The 18,580-nt window shown below is 37.1% G+C and overlaps 1 protein-coding gene across 2 annotated transcripts in view; it reads left to right on the top strand.

Annotated features, from left to right (window-relative positions):
• LOC133516310 (dorsal-ventral patterning tolloid-like protein 1) overlaps positions 1 to 18,580 on the top strand; it is a 134,532-nt gene that overhangs the window by 33,306 nt on the left and 82,646 nt on the right. For both annotated transcript variants that reach the window (XM_061849179.1, XM_061849178.1), the window contains exons 2-3: positions 4,911 to 4,966; positions 6,168 to 6,263. In XM_061849179.1, coding sequence (XP_061705163.1) covers positions 6,176 to 6,263 — 88 coding nt within the window. In that variant the 5' untranslated portion in view covers positions 4,911 to 4,966; positions 6,168 to 6,175. The remainder of the gene's footprint in view (positions 1 to 4,910; positions 4,967 to 6,167; positions 6,264 to 18,580) is intronic.

The following is an 18,580-nucleotide window of genomic DNA, read 5'->3' as shown; positions in this document are numbered from 1 at the left end:
GGTGAACAAAGTAATAGTAAAATAGGTGCATAATTTCAGGGCTTGCCTGGCCCACGCATGCTGTACCTACCTAGCACGACCACGGCCGTCTCCTACCATTAAATTTTTCTAATAAGTATGGCCTTACTAGTTACTAGCGAACAGTATGCCATGTTCTTGATCTAGAACTTAAACCCTTAACTACATATTTGTGGCGCTTGGGGTTGAATTTGAAACTCTGGGGCCCTAGCGTGGCTCTATGAGAGCGCCTTATATAGGCTTCTGGTGACCAGAGGGCTGGCCTATATTTCACTCAGCGGATCAGCATTGTTATCCAGCGGGGCAATGCAGCCAGCCTACTGGGCACCCTACCGAGCGACCAGAATATAGGGCAAATATTTGATTTATAAGTATTTAACTTAAGTGTTTTTATCATGTTTTTTATTTAAGCTTACAGATGTCCAATTACCAGCAAAGTTTTTGAAGAGGTGTAGTTTTTTATATTTCCTGGTATCAAACTGATACAGGAAACTGGAACATCAGTAAATAATCTACACTGAAGAAGATGAAATATAGTCACAGAATACTTTAATGTTTTATTTAATTGAAGAAATCGATAAAAAAAAATGTGTTAACTGAAAAAGATCTGTTTTTTTATTTGTAGTTGAATAACAGAATTATGTAATTGATCTCCTTTTAACATAGGAATCATCTTTGTGTAGGTACAGTCAGCATCAAAAGTAGCGGATCAAATAACATTTCATAAGTAACTGCCATTCTGTATCAGCTTAACAAAAAGTGATGTCTTTAATATAGAACAACTAAGACTGTAAAATATAACGCGAATTTTAGAAATTTATCTATATTTGGAAAAGTTACCCGGAATATCAGATACTTTTGGCGCGTTGTTTCATCCGCTACTTTTGATGCTGACTGTACATATAAACAATAGGTATTTAGGTCTTGGTAAGTAATATAGATAGTACAGTAGGTCTTATCTTAATAATTTGAGATCTCATACATGCGTTCCGATATATCTGATGGAAACTGTACATACAATGGGGGTCGCGTATACGAGTACAAAGAGCATTAAAATAGTTGTTGATAGACCAAGTGAGCCAGCTACTAAAGTACCTATCTTTGTATCTATTTTATGCATAATTTAATAGCGCAAAATAGTATTTTTTTTTGACAAATGTAGAATTATTTTTATAGTAATAAAGGTTATTCATGAACCATCTCTTAAAAAAAAACGGACTTTATCTCTAAATCTATACTTATAACTTGGTTCGAGAATTCAATTTTTTTACAAATTTAAGCGTTCATAGGAGAATATGTGGAGCGAGCATTATTCGACGGTTCAACAAAAAGATCGCATGTCAATAATGCTTTATTGTTGTTAAAATTCAACTAATGATCGCCTTTACCGACCATCAACAGTGTAGTCCCTTTTTAATTGATTGACGTTGTCAGGTATAGTTTCACTACTCGCCGCCGCATTATTCATAGCGCATTACTTATCCTATCGGATACAAGATGTCGCTGATTTTTGTAAAATTATGTTCGGCAAAAAAAAAACGCTTTACTCTATGCTATATATTGTATGAAAGGAAGGGTATTCCCTATCGTACGTCAAAAAATCCAAGATGGTGCCCAAGCCCATGGACAAAAAAGTCTAGCAATAAAATCAACACTTGTCAAAATTTGACATTAGTAATCCACAGTCAGGTGACAATCAAATCAAACCGAACCACTTCGAGTTCAGAGCCATTTCAAACTATATAGTAGTAATAAACAAAGTTGATTTTTGTTTGATTATTTTTTCTATGAATGAGTTTTGATTGTTCCAAATGATAATATCCACAGTTGATAGAATCAACACTTGATACAATCAACATGCGATAGAATCAAGTGTTGATTTGATGTGGACGCGAAATTTGACAGTTGTGCATCTCGAATAAGGCCCCATATTTATATTAAGGTCTTATTCTGAATCTTAACTTAAATAATGCATGCTGTGATTGCCTTTAAGTAGGGGATCAATTATAAATGTGCTCTTTTAGTATGTAAATTATAGTATGTGAATTGTATCTTCTGTTGGTGATCCTAATAAACAAATAAACAATTTACAAGGGGTAATTTTCGTAACGAAAATTAATCAATTAACTTAAGACTAATTACAGCTTTTTAACTACGCTTAGTTATGTACAAAATCTTTGCAATTCACCCTACGCCCCTTTCGCACTAAAATGCGAGTATGAGTGAGATGCACAGAAAGTAAGATACGCACACGCTAGCGAATATGTCAGTGTCAAACTGGTGGTAGCCGTATAGGAAACAGTGGATTTAATATTAAGTTTAAAAATCTAAGTAAGAAGAATTCATTTTTCTATTAGTTAATCTGATAGAGACTGCATCAAACAGTAAATCATTCTCGCTCCAATGGCTTCGGATTCCGAGCAGTTTCTGTATTGCGCCAAATATAGCGGCGATGTCTGTTTGAGCGACCTAATTTTCGCCAATTTGTTTGTATAAGCTCTTATGCCTTATTTCAATTTATTGGGCCGTGTCAGAGCTTTAATTTTATATGAGGGCGGGATCGAATTTCGCAGGTTTTTCCAATATTTATCGCGTTTTCATGCTAATTTATTTCTACTCTTATCGCGGCTATGTCTTCGCTCTTCAATTTTTTATAAAGGCTCTCCGCCAGCGGCCTTTTCTTTTCAAATCAACTTTGCGCGGAATAAATCATTGTTTGAGCTCTGCTGAGCGCGTTGACGGTTGATTTTTTCTTTAATACTGATAGTGGATATTTTGATTTTATTAGCTCTTCTAATTCCCAGGAAAAAAATAAGTTAATAATCTGCCACTAGTATTATACTTTTAAGAGCCACTTGCACGAATCCTGGGTTACATTGTACTGGTAATTCCGGGGTTAACCTGTTAACTCCGAGTTAGTGGCTAACCGTGGATGGCGCAAGAGGCCCTAAATCAAATTACGCTTGAGCTTGAAGGAATATAGTGTACTAGCCCCGATACAGTTGACATTGTTGACATAGTGAAAAACAATTATTTTATTAATTTTAACTATTCTGATTCTGACACATGTAAATTAACTTAGATATATAGAGACCCATAATAGTAATGTTCAATCTAGTTTGATTGTATAATAAAATTGCATATGACTTTTATTGTTAAAAAAAATGGACGTTTCAAAATCATAGTATCCTCTTCTACTGCAATTCTACAAGTATGGGCTCGAAGAAAAGTTGTCAGTACGTTATAAGACCTGTGTTGTCCCTAGTAATATGGTAATATCCCCAAGGCTCGGAAACCGGTTAAGTTTCCAAATCGTTATCATGTACTTGTTGCAAAACCTTTTGGTTTCGTTCGAAAAACCGTTATTTTTAAACCGGTTTTTAGGAGAACATTTCCATAAAGTTCTTGTCAGATTAACCGGTTAAGAACAAACTGGTTTCTTCCTATGTTGGTGCCACACCACCGGGCCGGCCAGCCGTCTCGTCACTCGTCCAATAAACCGGTTTATTTAGGTTACAATAAAGTTCCTAAAACGTTCGTGTTCTAATAAAAGTTCAGAGTAAAACCGAAATAAACCGGTATTTACCACAAATTTCCATTCTACGTTTGATATATTACTACGCGTAATAATGTAAAGAAAAAAAAATATTTTTATCCATTCGCACAATGGGTACCCATTTCTTATATTATAGAATATTTCTATATAAAATTAAACTTTACGTAAACTTAAATACATATGCATCGGTCCAGTGGTAAAGAGAGTGGAGGTTTCAGTACACTGAGATTAAGAAAATCTAATTTATTAAGACGACCTTAATCCTGAAATTTATTGGTATTAATTCATTGTTGAAAAAGTTGATCTGCAAGCTATGATATTTTAATGAAAAAAATTCTTCGCCGCATTAACTTTTAACTCGGCGCGGAATGAGATTAGTGCGAATTTGATTACTTTTCTCTAGGCCCTCATTTAGCGGGATATCCCGTGTAAGTTACGGGTATTATAGGATACTACAGGTAAATATACTGTGAAACCCGCTTAGGATTCTGAACAAATCACGCTAAATACGTGTTTCGAGCGGAAAAGCCTATTAATTGTAAAATAATGCTTGAAAATAAGTTCCAGGTGTAAAATAAAGTGACGTTTTAAGCGGAAAATCGTATTAAAAGTCCCACATTACTTTGTTATGGCAAGTTATGGTAGGTACCAAAAACATGACCACAATAACTTTTATTTCAATTTTTGAGCTTATTTTAGGATGTATTCGGTACTGGGTGTGTAGACAACATGCCAATCGTTTACTCTCCGTAGCGAACGAAACGCAACTATCTCTGTCGCACTAATATGGAAGAGTGATAGACAGAGATAGATAACTCAGATAACTACCCTACGCTACGGAGCGTGAACGATTGACATCAATCAAGTGAGCATGCATCTGGGTATAGTTACCTAAAGAACACTTATTTTAAGGTAACTCTGCACAGACTTGGAAATGACAAACTAAGGGAGTGCCACCATAAACGTCATAGTTTCATAGAAAATTGATGTCCATGGTCACACTGGGACAATCTGTTACAGTTACAGCAGTCAGCACAGAATGAGTTTAGTCCGACTTTGTACTTCGCATCACAGCTCGTAATTGTGTTATATTACTCCGTATTACTCCCAAGGGAGATATGGTTTATTTTTTACATCGCCGAGCGCCACTTGCACCGTTCCACTAACCCGGTGGCCGGGGTTAACCGGTTAAACCACTAACCCAGTGTCAAACTGGACTGGTAACCGTGGTAACTCTAGGTTTAACCGGTTAATCCCGGGTTAATAGGATGGTGCAAATGGCGCTAAGTCATGTGAATTAATTAGATAATAAGATAATAGTGATGTTTGGTTTCAGGTAATCTGCGGTGAGCAGCGGACGGCCGCGTAGCAAACACATATGCTGACGATATGGTGAGTAATTTGATGGGCAGATAATATCCCTAAACTGATAACGAAATTGAAAAATAGGAAACTGGTTAAATGGTGTTATTTCCTATTTCCTTATATTTCCCTCGTGATACTAATTTTTATTTATTCTTCACACTAGCGCCATCTAGTTGTTTTTCCAAGTACTGTAAAGGAAACCTTTCAGCAATGTGCACACCCGTTCTTAACGAGCCTCCACAGTAGTACGTAGAGGTTCCATCGCCACCCACTGGATGGCGTTTGGCGCGCTTCGTGCGATTTTGACTAGATGGCTCTGATACTAAAAAATTGTATTTAGTCGATACTTATTTTTTAGCCCTCTATTAGGGTATAAAAGAATATTCACTAATTGAAAAAAAAAAAAACTCTAAATAAACCTTGTTTTATTAATAGCTCGGGTTCACTATGGCTTTGAACTTGTAATAGTAATTACAGTTAGCAAAGAGAATTTGAAATAGAGGTGGATTGTCAATGAAAATTTTGTAGCCACATTAAATTTACTGACATATTTCGACACATGATTAAAACTTCTAGAACGTCATTTGACTTTGATCCTTATCTTTCACTGATATATGTGTTAAATTTGATAAATATTAAAAACTGGCACCATCTAGTAGATCAAAGGACATAGGTATGGCGGCATCGTTTCGAGCGATAGCACCACAACCTTTAGCCTATGCCCGGCAAGATGACAGTAAATTTAATGCGGCTACAAAATTGTCTTTGACAATCCACCTCTATTTCAAATTCTCTTTGCAATTAGAGAGTTTTGGTTGTCATCAACTGACTTTACACATAAATAAATAATATATGTACCGAGCTTACGATTTGCTTTGTTATGTTGTTAAGCTCTCAAACAAAACTCCTATTATCTGCCGGGGTAGTGTAACATACTGTACTCGTACAACAGTTACTGAACGAAATCGTATAGTTTTTGTTTCAGAAGTTAATTAAATTAAAGTTATAAAAAACTTTCAAATGTAAAACATAGTCACGAATGCATTGTTCGGGCCCATGAAGTATGTATTTACAAATAAAAACAATTAGGTACATATTGGTACATGGTAGGTGAAATAATTATAAATGTGAAATAAAATATTTATTTGTGATACAACTTCGGATAGTATTTTAGTAACCGGCCAGACTCAAAAGTACCTATAAGTAGTAAACCTATATTTATTTTTAGGACACAGTATGGCCGCGGCACATTGGCACAACTCGCTGGGAGGCCTGTCGCTGTCGCTCTTATGTCTCTTCGCCGCTACTCTTCAAGTCACAAGCGGTAAGTTCATTATTTTTATCATTTTTGTGTTCCGGTCAAAACTTTGTTCACGGAACACTTATGGGACCACTTCGTTCTTGCAAATCGGTAAATACGTATTTTTTAACTAGCCTATTATGATGTCCCACTGCTGGGCAAAGGCCTCTTCATTGTAAGTAGCAGTGTTTCTAATCTAATAATTTAATTTGTTCTAATACTTCTAATAGTATTGTTTGGCAGCGCCATCTCGCTCGATAGCTCGGAATCACCTAAGTTGATTCAGTTAGAAGGTCGAACCATACTTTTCTACCTTGGAGATAGGCAGGGGGCGCCGTAAGCCTTCAGTAAGAAATGCATACTTGGAAAAAAACGACCTATGACCCCGGGGGCTAGTGGCTCAGGCACCTGCCGGGATAGCAGAGGACGCTGGTTCGATTCCAGCCTGGGGAACTGGAGGCCTTAGTCACTTTTTCTTGGTATATGACATTTATTTCAGTTTAGAAATGTCAGTGTTGAGAGCTGACAGATCATGGCCATAACGCCCATAACCGTCTTATAACAAGAAATTACTATCTGTATATATTCCTCCATTGCACCCAAATTCGTAACTGTTGATAATGGAACCGAGTTCGATTGAGAAACATTTATGTCGTCCTAATGGCGGATTCACTAAACGGAGTAATATATTTTTGTATTTTAAAAATCCAATCACTGCCTAAATAAACTATAATGCTCATGAATATAACTATTAAGTAAATTAAAAATTATATCTACAAACATATCATATTCATAAACCTTCTATGATGCCTTCAAAAACTGTAAATAATGGCCAACATTAAGATAAACTATTCTGTTACAATAAATTTCTTATCTGTGAAAACTTTACTTCATATCAATTATGTATATCAAAATCGATTTGGTAATGACATTCAAATTTCGAACATCATTTAAAAAAAATGCCATTTGATTTGACCTCTATTCTAATATCAGTCGAGATGACGTTTTATTCGAAATGAAATGTCAATTGCATAAAATTTTGACAAATCTCACATGTTATATAGTTTGACTGTGAATTAAAAAAAACTGCGGATGCGTGACATGCGTGAAAAAAGTTTTCATTTACCGCCATTAAGTAATAACTTTAAGTATAAAATTAATTTGTTTTGTTGTTTTGATTTGAACTAACTCTAGCAAAAGTTTCGTGTAAAATAACCGATATTTCGGAGACGCCACCTCATATCCGCGACTTCCGCCAAGAGAGCAACGATACTCCAATGTTGGATGTAATATGAGGTTAGTGAATATATCATAGAAAGTTTATAATATGTGTGTAGATAAAATAGTGTATGTAAGGCCTGGCGTCCACTATCGGCACGGCACGGCAAGGGAACCTTCGGCATCCTCAGGCATGCCGAGGTGTGTTTGGGAATACCTATGCCGTAGGAACCCTTGCCGTGCCATGCTGATAGTGGGCGCCGGGCCTAACTGTACATAATTAGGCATTAAAACACCCACACTCGTATTTTAATTCCACAGACAGATAAACAATGGCGTCAAACACATATCACCCCTCTTTTTGCGTCGGGGGTTAAATACGCCTTGCACTATCATCACCCACCCCTGCTTTGGATATTTCCGCTGTAAGTTTTCCCACTTCCCTGTATATAAACGTAACCCTTATTTCCATGTAGGTATTACGACTCGCTACGCAACAAGCCAAAAACGTAGACTTGATGAATTATAAGATATATAAACTTCGCAAATTGAACTATATGAAGTGATGATAAGGTATACAATCCGTTAATATAAAGTTGTGAAAGAAAAGTAAAGAGTGGTTTAGCGGAGCTCGTTTGATCGGCACATCTGCAGATTTGAAGGGTCTATATACGCACATACATATTAGCGGGTGGATTGATTCAGCTTTCGTAAATTGGGTCCTTCTTACCTTACAGCGAGATACAATGGGCACATGGGACTTGTTACATATTAGAAGTTGGGTTCATTACCAACGTCTGTAGGAGTCAAGTGATACATACAGAAAGGAATGGTATAATCGGCAATAAAAACTAATATAAATTAACGGCCTTCTAGCCTAGTTGGTTCCTAGACACCCTGCTTACGAAGCAGGACGTGCCGGTTTCGGAAGGTATAGGGTAAGGGCATTTATTTGTGTGTTCATCACAAATATTTGTTCCTGAGTTATGGATTTAATTGATGTAGGTATGTAAGTATCTACTACCTACGTATGTATTTATCTATATAAGTTGTTGTGGTTGCCAGAGCTCAACGAGGGTGCGGAGTGTTAGGATCGGCAACGCGCATGTAACTCCTCTGGAGTTGCAGGCGTCCTACGGATACGGCTTACCATCAGGTGGGCCGTATGCTTGTTTGCCACCGACGTAGTATAAAAAAAAAAGTATATCGTCCCCTAGTAGGTACCGTGGCATAGTACAAGCTTTGCTTAGTTTGGGGCTAGGTCGACCTGTGTAATATTGTTGCCAAAACATTTTTATTTATTTATTTCAGAAATTTGTTACATATTATTGAGCCATAATATTTTTTTTTTGATATACATTTATACATACCTCATTTTATGTAGCTCATTTATGCTGGCCATCCAGCATCCTGTTCCTTCATAAAATGAAATTATCTTCTAGGATTAAAGAACACGTACGAGCTCCAAAAGTGCATCTTTATGGATAAATTCCATTCATAAAGTGAGTATACACTTTTGAAGCGGTGTGTACTATTGGATAGCAATACTAACATCATTGAACTATAGTAACGTTTCTTGATTTTCCATTTCCTTTCCCACACTAAGCAGGGTGCGCAACTGCGAATTCACTAACGTAAATAAAATATGAATTCCAATTTGATTTCATTAATTGTGCGTTGCTCACATAGTAGAGCGCGCGATGGGAAAATAATTCAATTTAATTCAATTATTTGCCCATTTATTTAATAACTTTTCATAAATATATTATTCAGGGTTGGCAATTGTATACGGAAGATAACTCCTGCCAAATGTCTACCTCTAGCAGCAAGCAATTTTTTCTCTGTTTGTGTTGTTTAAAACACGTTGTTTGCTCGATTAATTTCGAGAAAAAGTGACAGTGATTGGCACACAAACCTCCCAAATTTAGCAGCTCCTGACTTATTTTTGTGGGGCTATCTAAAATTACGTGTCTATGCTAACAACCTGATGAAATTTGAACAATTAAAACCGACTATCCGACAGAAATTTACTAAGATAACGCCGAAAATGTGCGAAGATATACTGAAAATTGCGATGATAAGGGCTTAAATTTGCCTGCTGTTAGAGGTGCACATATGTCAGACATTATGTTCCGCATGTATTTGCCAACTCTGAATAATATATTTTTAAAACAATACTTAATAATCTTTGAACTTAATGTAGTTAAAATTTAAAAACAAAATGTATACTTCTTATTTGCCCGTCCTGTATAAAACATTTTAATTGTGACTTAAATATAGATAAAAATGTTTAACTGAAGTGTTTATATTTCTATAATTAACATTGAACAAATGCAACCGGCCGCTAGTAAATTATTAATAAGTTGATAAAAGTAGAGGGCCGCTCGTTCGAACAGGCAATTATATTTTAAAATTTAATTTCCGCTCGATGTGTCTGATCAATGAAAAGTTTCAGCGAGTAATAAGTTTATCGGATTTTTACGTACATTTAATGCAGCGGAGCCTGAAAAAACTTTGTATACCTTGTGATCGACATAGTGTAATTTTACGATTTATTAATAATTAATTTTAGGGTTGGTAACGAGCATGTTTCACCTTTGGAGTTGCAGGCGTCCATAGGCTGCGGTGATTGCTTACAGGCGGGCCGTATGCTTGTTTGCAACCGTCGTAGTATAAAAATAAATTAAGAGAATCGGTGTTGGATCAAACATAGCCAACATAATTATAAGCCACCATAATATTTTGTTGACTGAATTAATACCTAATCGTTGTAATAGCAAGTGTATATTCTTTATTTAGAGACAGTGTAAATAAGTTTCGGATTACATTATAATTTTTATTTTTTAAGTAACGTAATTTCATAATATATCCTCTTTTTTATATTCTATCACACTAAAATACTAGTATGTCAAAAAGTAACAAATGAAATGACATTACATCCAACGCAGTGCACCCCGATAAGACGAAGATCGACATTCGACACGAACCCAAGCCCGTCCCAAAATTAAAACGCCCGTAAAGGACCGCGAAGTGGAAACCCTTCGGGACGGCTCACTGTGGTATTATCACTATCTCTTTCCGATATACGGCCGACGTCGTATTTCTATTTCGCCGAGGTAAGACGATCAATAAGGATTCGTATTGTGAATTGGAAGGACACGGCGTGTGGGGTATAAAAAAGTTAAAGTAGTTTTAGTAAATATGACCGATAGACACGAATAAAATGTCTGTTTTGTGTAAAAGGCCATAAATGTATAAAACATTAGATATATAGTGTTATTTTAAACGTCAAACTTCTATGAAATTATAATGTTAACTTAACACTTGCACCGTCTGGGCTATCAAAATCGTTGCCATCTTAGCTTGGTCCTACTCTACTTCTTTCTTATTCTTATTTAAAAAGGAAGTTTATTAAATTAATTAAACTCATACAACAAATTAAAAAAAAACGCTATTTGTAGAGTCAGCGGTGGATATTTTTTTATGCCTGTTTCTATGCGAGACTGTTGCAGCTAAATGTACATTATAGATATGTATACCTAGACATGTCTCCGCGTCGGAGCTGTGTACGTAAGTAGGTTTCACGTCCGGACGCCGCACCACGTGGAAGCAACGCTCCGGCGCTGCGGCGCTATTCCAACCCTTTGCCGAGCGCATGCCACTCAACTAGGGTTGCCAGATCATAATTTGATAAAGGAGGGCAGATGGGTCTAAAAAGGAGGATTTTCTATAAAAAAGGAGGACTTTCACAATTAAACGATTTTTTTGCATTATTTTACTTTATTTTAATTATATTTAGCTGAGCTGCCAATTTTTACAAGAAGTTCTTGGTTTTTTAACAAATAATTATGAAAATCTTCACATGTCATGTTTTTGAAGTTGTATTGAGTAAGAATTACAGATTTAACTGACTGCACACTTAGTCTGTTTCTCTCTTTGCTCCACTGAGTATTAATCAGTGAAAAAACTCTTTCCACGTTTGCGTTATGTGCACTTATACAGAAATAAAACTAACGTAACGAGCGCGCACTATTGCCCGAGCGGCTCGTTTGACTTTTGACCACGCTTCAGCATGCAAGCCGCATGACACAAAATTTTCAATGACATGCTGCAAAAAGGAGGACTTACAGTAGGTGTGGGAGGACGGGAGGACAAAACATGAAAAAGGAGGACATGTCCTCCTTTTGGATACCATCTGGCAAGCCTACACTCAACCATCTTTGCTAAACCAGTTTACGTGAACGCTCTGTTTTTACAGATCCGAGATCTCGAGAATTGAGAAAATCGAAAATCGGGCTCGCGTAACCAATGCGAATATGCGTCGCTAGTCTTCTTTCACTTGCCTTTAGCACTTTTTTTGCGTCCGTCCATTTGCATAATTACGAAGTCCTCAAAAAAAGTTTTCATTTTTTTCGCTTTTACTTATCTACGACGTCTTATAAATCCTACAGCTAAATTTGAGTTTATTTTGACACGGATAAATCCTATGAGCTTGTGATTTTTTGCTTATGCATGGATAGGTTTACACAGTATGTACTTGTACTCCAGTAACTAATCAACTAATCTCTATCGGTGGGTATTCCAATTCTACTTGCAGTTTAACAGTGGGGACACCCAAGATTCGATTTAGATAAAATTCCTCGTTTCATATAGATAATGGATTCTGATTCCTAACACTCAAGCTTAAAACGAAGGCTTATATCGAGCTTAAACTGTTACGTAAATATTCTTGCTAATTTTAATACATTTGACGCCGCAAGAAAAAGCTTTAATAATATTCATTTAAATATCGAAGAAATGTATATGTAATATGTACCTATAATATAACTATCGGGCTGGCGCTTGCACGTTATAGTTGTATAAATCTCGTCCTACGGCAAGATTATGCCACTTAGCTTGGTCCTGTGGAGTCTCTCGCCTTCCAGAAGATCTTTCCAGCTGTTTTTAGGTCGACTGGAGGGGCGACCACCAGTTCGCTGCCCCAATTACGACTGCTTGACAATCTCTCATCCTTTCAAATGCGAAGTGCGGAAATGTGTAAAGGGTGAATATCAAAGCAGCTCGGAAATGAATGCACGTAAAGTCTACTGCAGATCAAAAGGAATCTTTGGTGCAAGGTCTGCTTGAAACAATATTGTTAAGCGAAGTCCTTGCCTGGAATTGCAGAACTGTAATTTTAACACAACGTAGCCGCTGCAGACTTTTCAATTCCGAAATGTGAATATTCTCAGGTCTCAGGTTAGTTTGTACTTCTGTACTTAAGCTTGGCATCTTATTTTAGCCGAAAGTACTGTATTATTATTTATAAAAAGGAAACAACTTCAAAACCATATTTATTGCCGGCACAAGTACAACGTTAGATATACCATTGCCTTATAGACACCTTTGTGCTAGTTAGCCTACTTGATGGAAACTAACGGAAACTAATAAATGATTGCTTGATCACAATACATAGATACACGGAGAGCTACCTACGTAATTCAGCCCTCACTGGAACGATCCATTTTGGCTACATCAAATTATGTAGTTATTAATACGGTTAACCGTCTGCGAGACATAAGACCCCCGCTGGACGAGTACACGTAATAGGTTAATCATTCAATGTCCTTAGGTTTAGGTAGGGTTTGCAATCTGTACAATCTTCCCATATATTTAAAATCCGGTGTGCAAACCCTCGGTTTAGGTCACTTTGCGTGAAATACATTTCTCATCGTTGCAGTTAAGATAAAATATAGAAATAAATAAACTAGGACATAATTACATAAATTGACTAAGCCCCACAGTAAGCTCAAGAAGGCTTGTGTTGTGGATACTCAGACAACGATATATATATATAGAAAACACCCAAGACTAAGGAACAAATATCCGTTCTCATCACACACATAAATGCCCTTACCGGGATTTGAACCCCGAACCGAAGATAAATATTTCATTTTGAATTCTTATCTTCAGACAAATGTATTAATTTATGTTACTTCCGTAGGTACTAATATTATAAATGCCAAAGTAATTGAGTCTTACTTTTTTACGGTAAGCTGATGAACCTATACTATGAAGTTTGGTATGAAGATAGCTTAGGTCCCGGGGACGGAAGTTGCGAGCAGAAGCAGCGACAGTATGGTTGTATAAATAACTTCAAGATTAAGCCAATATGTATTTATGTATCAAATACCTTCTGTAACCTGAATCAGCGGAATAATTCAAATGACACTTCAAACTACTTAAATGATGTATCAAACGCATAAAGCAAAGTACTTATAGCGTAGAGCGTTTATATAAAACTCTTATAGGTAAAACCTTCAGCGCATGGGCCGCCTGGCTAAGTACATTTAAGAAAACTAAAATGGCATCGTATTTTTTTTATAATTTTATTATTTTATGTCCAAAATATTTAAATAAAGCATATAGCGTTGTTGTAAGAGTTAGAATGCCGGTGTCTTAGAGAAATTAACTTAGTTTAAGCTCACAAATGCACCTTTCAATATAACGGAGTTAAAAAAAAACCGGCCAAGTGGAAGTAGGACTCGGAGCGGATCAAAAACCGAGATGTAACGGAACGCAGTGGCTTAAATTTGTGTAACTCTACATGCATGGTTTTATGTAAATTTTTAGGAAAGAAGCCATTACTTGAAATTGAATGTACTGCTGCGCTGACAGAGATCGCCATCTCATTTTGCACTAGCAACGATGCATTCGGAGCTAAAATTGATATTGCGTTATTTACTTTACACAAGCCTTCATGAGCTTACTGTGGGACTTAGTAAATACTTATTTATTTATTACTTAGTGGTCTCATTAGTCCATGGATATATTTAGAAGAAAAGTGATTTTATTTGATAGATCATACTTAAATAATAAAGTCGTTCACATAGTAAAATCAAATACAGGACAAAAGTACTCACAAGTGTTTACTCGTAATTGCGAAGGCCGACCTACGCGAAGGGCCCAAAGCTTGGAGCGTCCGATGGTTGCGCACTTCCCGCAATTTCCCCAAGTATTTTTATGGCGAAGGCTGAAGAGACAGCTGTATAAATGTAGTGCTCAAACACGGAATACTTCTGGCCTTCGGCCCTACGCGGTGCTCGGTCTTCGGCCTTCGATATTAAGATACCTGTGGAATTTTCAGGAAGCTCTACAAGAGGCTCGGCTTTTGGTCATCGAATTCAGACACTTGTACTATTGTTCTTTGTCTAAGCACTAACGTTCCGTAGCTCGACCTTCAGATTCAGATTCGAATATATTTTATTCATATAGGCCTAGCAACAACCACTATGGCACCTACAGCCTCAGCTGGGGTTAGGCACGCCTCTTTAGGACGTTTCGGGCTTACGCGGATCTGGGCGTTTGGCCTTCACAATAGACTACTACACCACGTTTCACGTAAACCATTGCGGCTGTGTCCCTGTGTGCCTAACGGCATTTTTGTTCTCAAATCCGACTCACGCTTGACTGTAGATTTCTGATAGGTTTTCCTGTCATCTTTTTTGTGTATTATTTTCAAAATTTTAGACCCAGTAGTTTCGGAAATAAGGGGGAGGGTGGTAATTTATTGCCTTTATTCTTGAATAACTTTTAAACTACGAGTATTCATTCTAAAATTATGAAAAAAATACATTTCAGATTTGTACTTAATAATAAAATAGCCCTTTTATTTAATATACTTATAACACGGTATAGATTGCAAAACTTTGGTTTTAAATTTGTTGTTTCAAAAGTGGCCCCTAAGTTTCAAATTTATTGTTGACGTTACATGTCGGTCTTTGGGCCACAGACTTATATATGTATATTAAATTTCAATTTCCTTGGTCCAGTAGTTTCGGAGCAAATAGGCAGTCGGACAGACAGGCAGCGATGTAGTTAAATAATTCTTTCAATTATCTGTTTTATATTTCAGGTCACGCTGCACAAACATAACATCAGTATATCATATAATTAGTGCCATTCGCTTACAGTTCGGAAATATGTAGTTGATTGATATCGCTGAATGTGATTAAAGTGATATGTTACCAGGAAAATAAGTGGCCACGAGCAGCTTGGAATAACGTTAGTTAATGGGGTTAATTGACATGCGGAAAAGCGTATAATTTAATGTATATTAGGAATTCATGTACTTTGATCCTTACTTTGATCAAAATTAGGTTAGTTAAGGTGCCGTAGGATCAGAAAGCAGAGTTATTGAAAAATCGTACCGCGTGTTTAGATAATAATACTGTTGCAACAACAACAATTTAATATTATATTTTTCAAGGTCTAATGCCCCTCCAGCTCGTTCTCGCTAATTTGTACCTAAGTAATTAGTGTAATTACGTAGGAAAAATCATAAGGGCTCCGCCCACAAACTACGAGATATCAGGCTTGGATGACGATAGAAATGCCGGGCTGTCTGCCTGCCCATAATTTTCCCATATTCGCAAAGGGGGTGGGACGATGTTTTGAACAAATTAACATATACCTCCCTCCTAAATAGCGCAGGAGCTGAACGAGCCCGGCTGTTGGCTGTCGGCTGCAGAGAGGCTGGCCACTGGCTGAACGCCTACCCGTCGCCCAATATTTGTACCCACCTATTTAGACTCCGAAACACTCCGATTAGCAATGGGGCTACCCTTAGTGGCCCCAATCTGCGCACCGCACAAATGCTTCTATGGCTTTGAGCTGGACCAGCTGGGGCGCCACGGGCTTGCTTGCCAACGTAGCGCGGGTCTCCTTTCGCGCCACGCTGCACTTAACGACATAATTCGTCGGTCATTTGCCACCGTCAACGTTCCGGCTATACTGGAGCGTGCCGGTATAGCCAAAGACAATGGCAAGAGACCAGACGGGATGTTTTTGATTACGTGGAGGATGGGACGTGTGCTCGTGTGGGACGCAACTTGTGTTGAGACGCTAGCATCTCCACGGTACTACACACAAAGCCGGTGCGGCGGCGGAGGCGGCCGAGGCCCTCAAAAAGCGCCAATCGGGAGTCTCGACACCAACTACAACTTTGTTGCATTTGAAGTCGAGACTCTTGTTCCGTGGGGCCCCGCAGCACAGGCCCTAACCCGGCAATTGGCGAAACGGCTGGTGAATGGGACCAGGGATAAGAGAGCTGGCAGCTTCCACGCCCAACGTTTGAGCATAGCGATTCAGCGAGGAAATGCTGCCAGCATCCTCGGCACCATGCCACGGGAGCCCATTTTAGATTTAGATTTTTAGTTTTATAGTAGTTTTAGTTTAGTCAATTGTAATTTATTTGTATAATTTGAATTATTATAATTGTATTTTTTTTAATAATCTGTAAGAAATTCTGTAGTAATTACGATTGAGATCGATGCGATGAGAGATTTAAATCAGATAATATATAGGTATGTAGTTCAAGAGTGAGTTAGACTGACATTTCTTTTTACACTAATGATGTGTCATTTTTAAATCTTAATTTTGAATATTGTGTTACGCTTCGTGCTGCACACGGTCATGGCCCCGACGGAAGACCACAAGACCAGCGCTCGCCCAGCCAGACTAGCACCATGCTGAGTCGGGACCATTTCGTGGCTAATATGTTATGTTACTTGTTGTTTTCTTCTTTTATTTTTCCACGCACGCAATAAACGTTCTCTAATCTACTCTTCCATAACAAATCCAGATCCAATACAACCTATTATTACACCATTATTTGTCTCCAGATCAGTTCGAACACTGCTGAAGGCGTGTGTATTTGTCGCACAAGTGTGATATGTGTTATTAAACAACTCGTACCGGCGGAGCCACATACGCCGCAACGTCCGCTACGCAATCTCAGCCTGTCCAGCGTAGCAGCGTAGCATAAAATAGTGTCAAACGTACTTTACAACCTAAACTTTACACATCCTAGACACCAATTCAAACTTTAAAATTCAATCTATGAAACTTAAACTTATACAAATATTTGTTGATGCGAAATATGATTAGGATTCGGCGTTATTATTTATTTCTTTGTTTAATAAAAACGTATTTATATATACGTATATATAGGTAAACGATAAAAATATTTTAGAAATAATAATAATTTTATACAATACATTTTTATATTTAATATAAGTTTTTGGCAAAAATGTCATTTTTGGTACAAGTTTTTATCGCTGACTGTACTTTTCTTTCCACACGCAACTAATACTCATCGAGACAATTCTAAAAACCCCAAACGCAATTAGGTGGCGTTGTTTTATCACAGAGTTCCTATGGCCTCCTCCTGTCTCCATCATCAGATCAGCTCGATGTTACCATAACATTGTATTGTCACCCGAATTACATATGTACATATGCAAATTTTCAGCTTCATCGGAAACCGGGAAGTGGGTCAAATTTAACTTGCAAGATTTGACCCGTACATACATAGGTACATTGCAAGTTAATAAAAAGCTTGTAATGATTTAATTGGATACTGCAACTACTTAAGATTATTAAGAAGTAAATTAGTAATAAGGCTGTAGCTGGTTGGTGCCATATTAAATATTTATGATAATACATTTCCATAACGTATGAAATGTGGTCACGTAATAAATATCCAGCGTATTCTCTTGCAGCTATACATATAGGGAACTTTGTAGTTTTATTACTGTCACATACATACGAACCAAAATCAACCGAGTTTTATTCGAAAAAATCTGATTTTGGAATGTAAGTACAGCCTAAAATATATATCACAATAATAGTATTCAACGTGCTTTTGGTAATGAACATGACAAACAATTCGTTGGATTCTTCCTTTTATATAATTATTATAAAACTTTATTGTAAATGATGTACATTTTTTGAAATTTGTAAGTAGATATTAATGTAGTTAAGGGAGCACTAAGATTATAATGAATCAAGATCCAATAAAACCTTGTATGTACATGTATATTTTTAACGATGTTTTTTCTCAAGCGTTGATATAATCTTTGTAAGAAAATCTCTTAAATCATCTTCCGGTTTGTACATTTGGTAATACGTGTCCTATTTGTGTACGAGTATACTTATATACTTACCTATAAGTTCATTTCTTCGTTGCGCCGTCAGCCGTCAGCCGGATTCCGACAGTTAATTCTTTGCTGCATTCATCCATTTTCATTCTTTGCGTCTCAGTTATTCACCAACTCCCACTTTAGTTTTTTCGTTTCTTATAA

This window comes from Cydia pomonella, chromosome 3 (genome assembly GCF_033807575.1).
Source record: "Cydia pomonella isolate Wapato2018A chromosome 3, ilCydPomo1, whole genome shotgun sequence".
Classification (NCBI taxonomy): Eukaryota; Metazoa; Arthropoda; class Insecta; order Lepidoptera; family Tortricidae; genus Cydia; species Cydia pomonella.
This window is presented reverse-complemented; position numbering and strand designations above follow the sequence as displayed.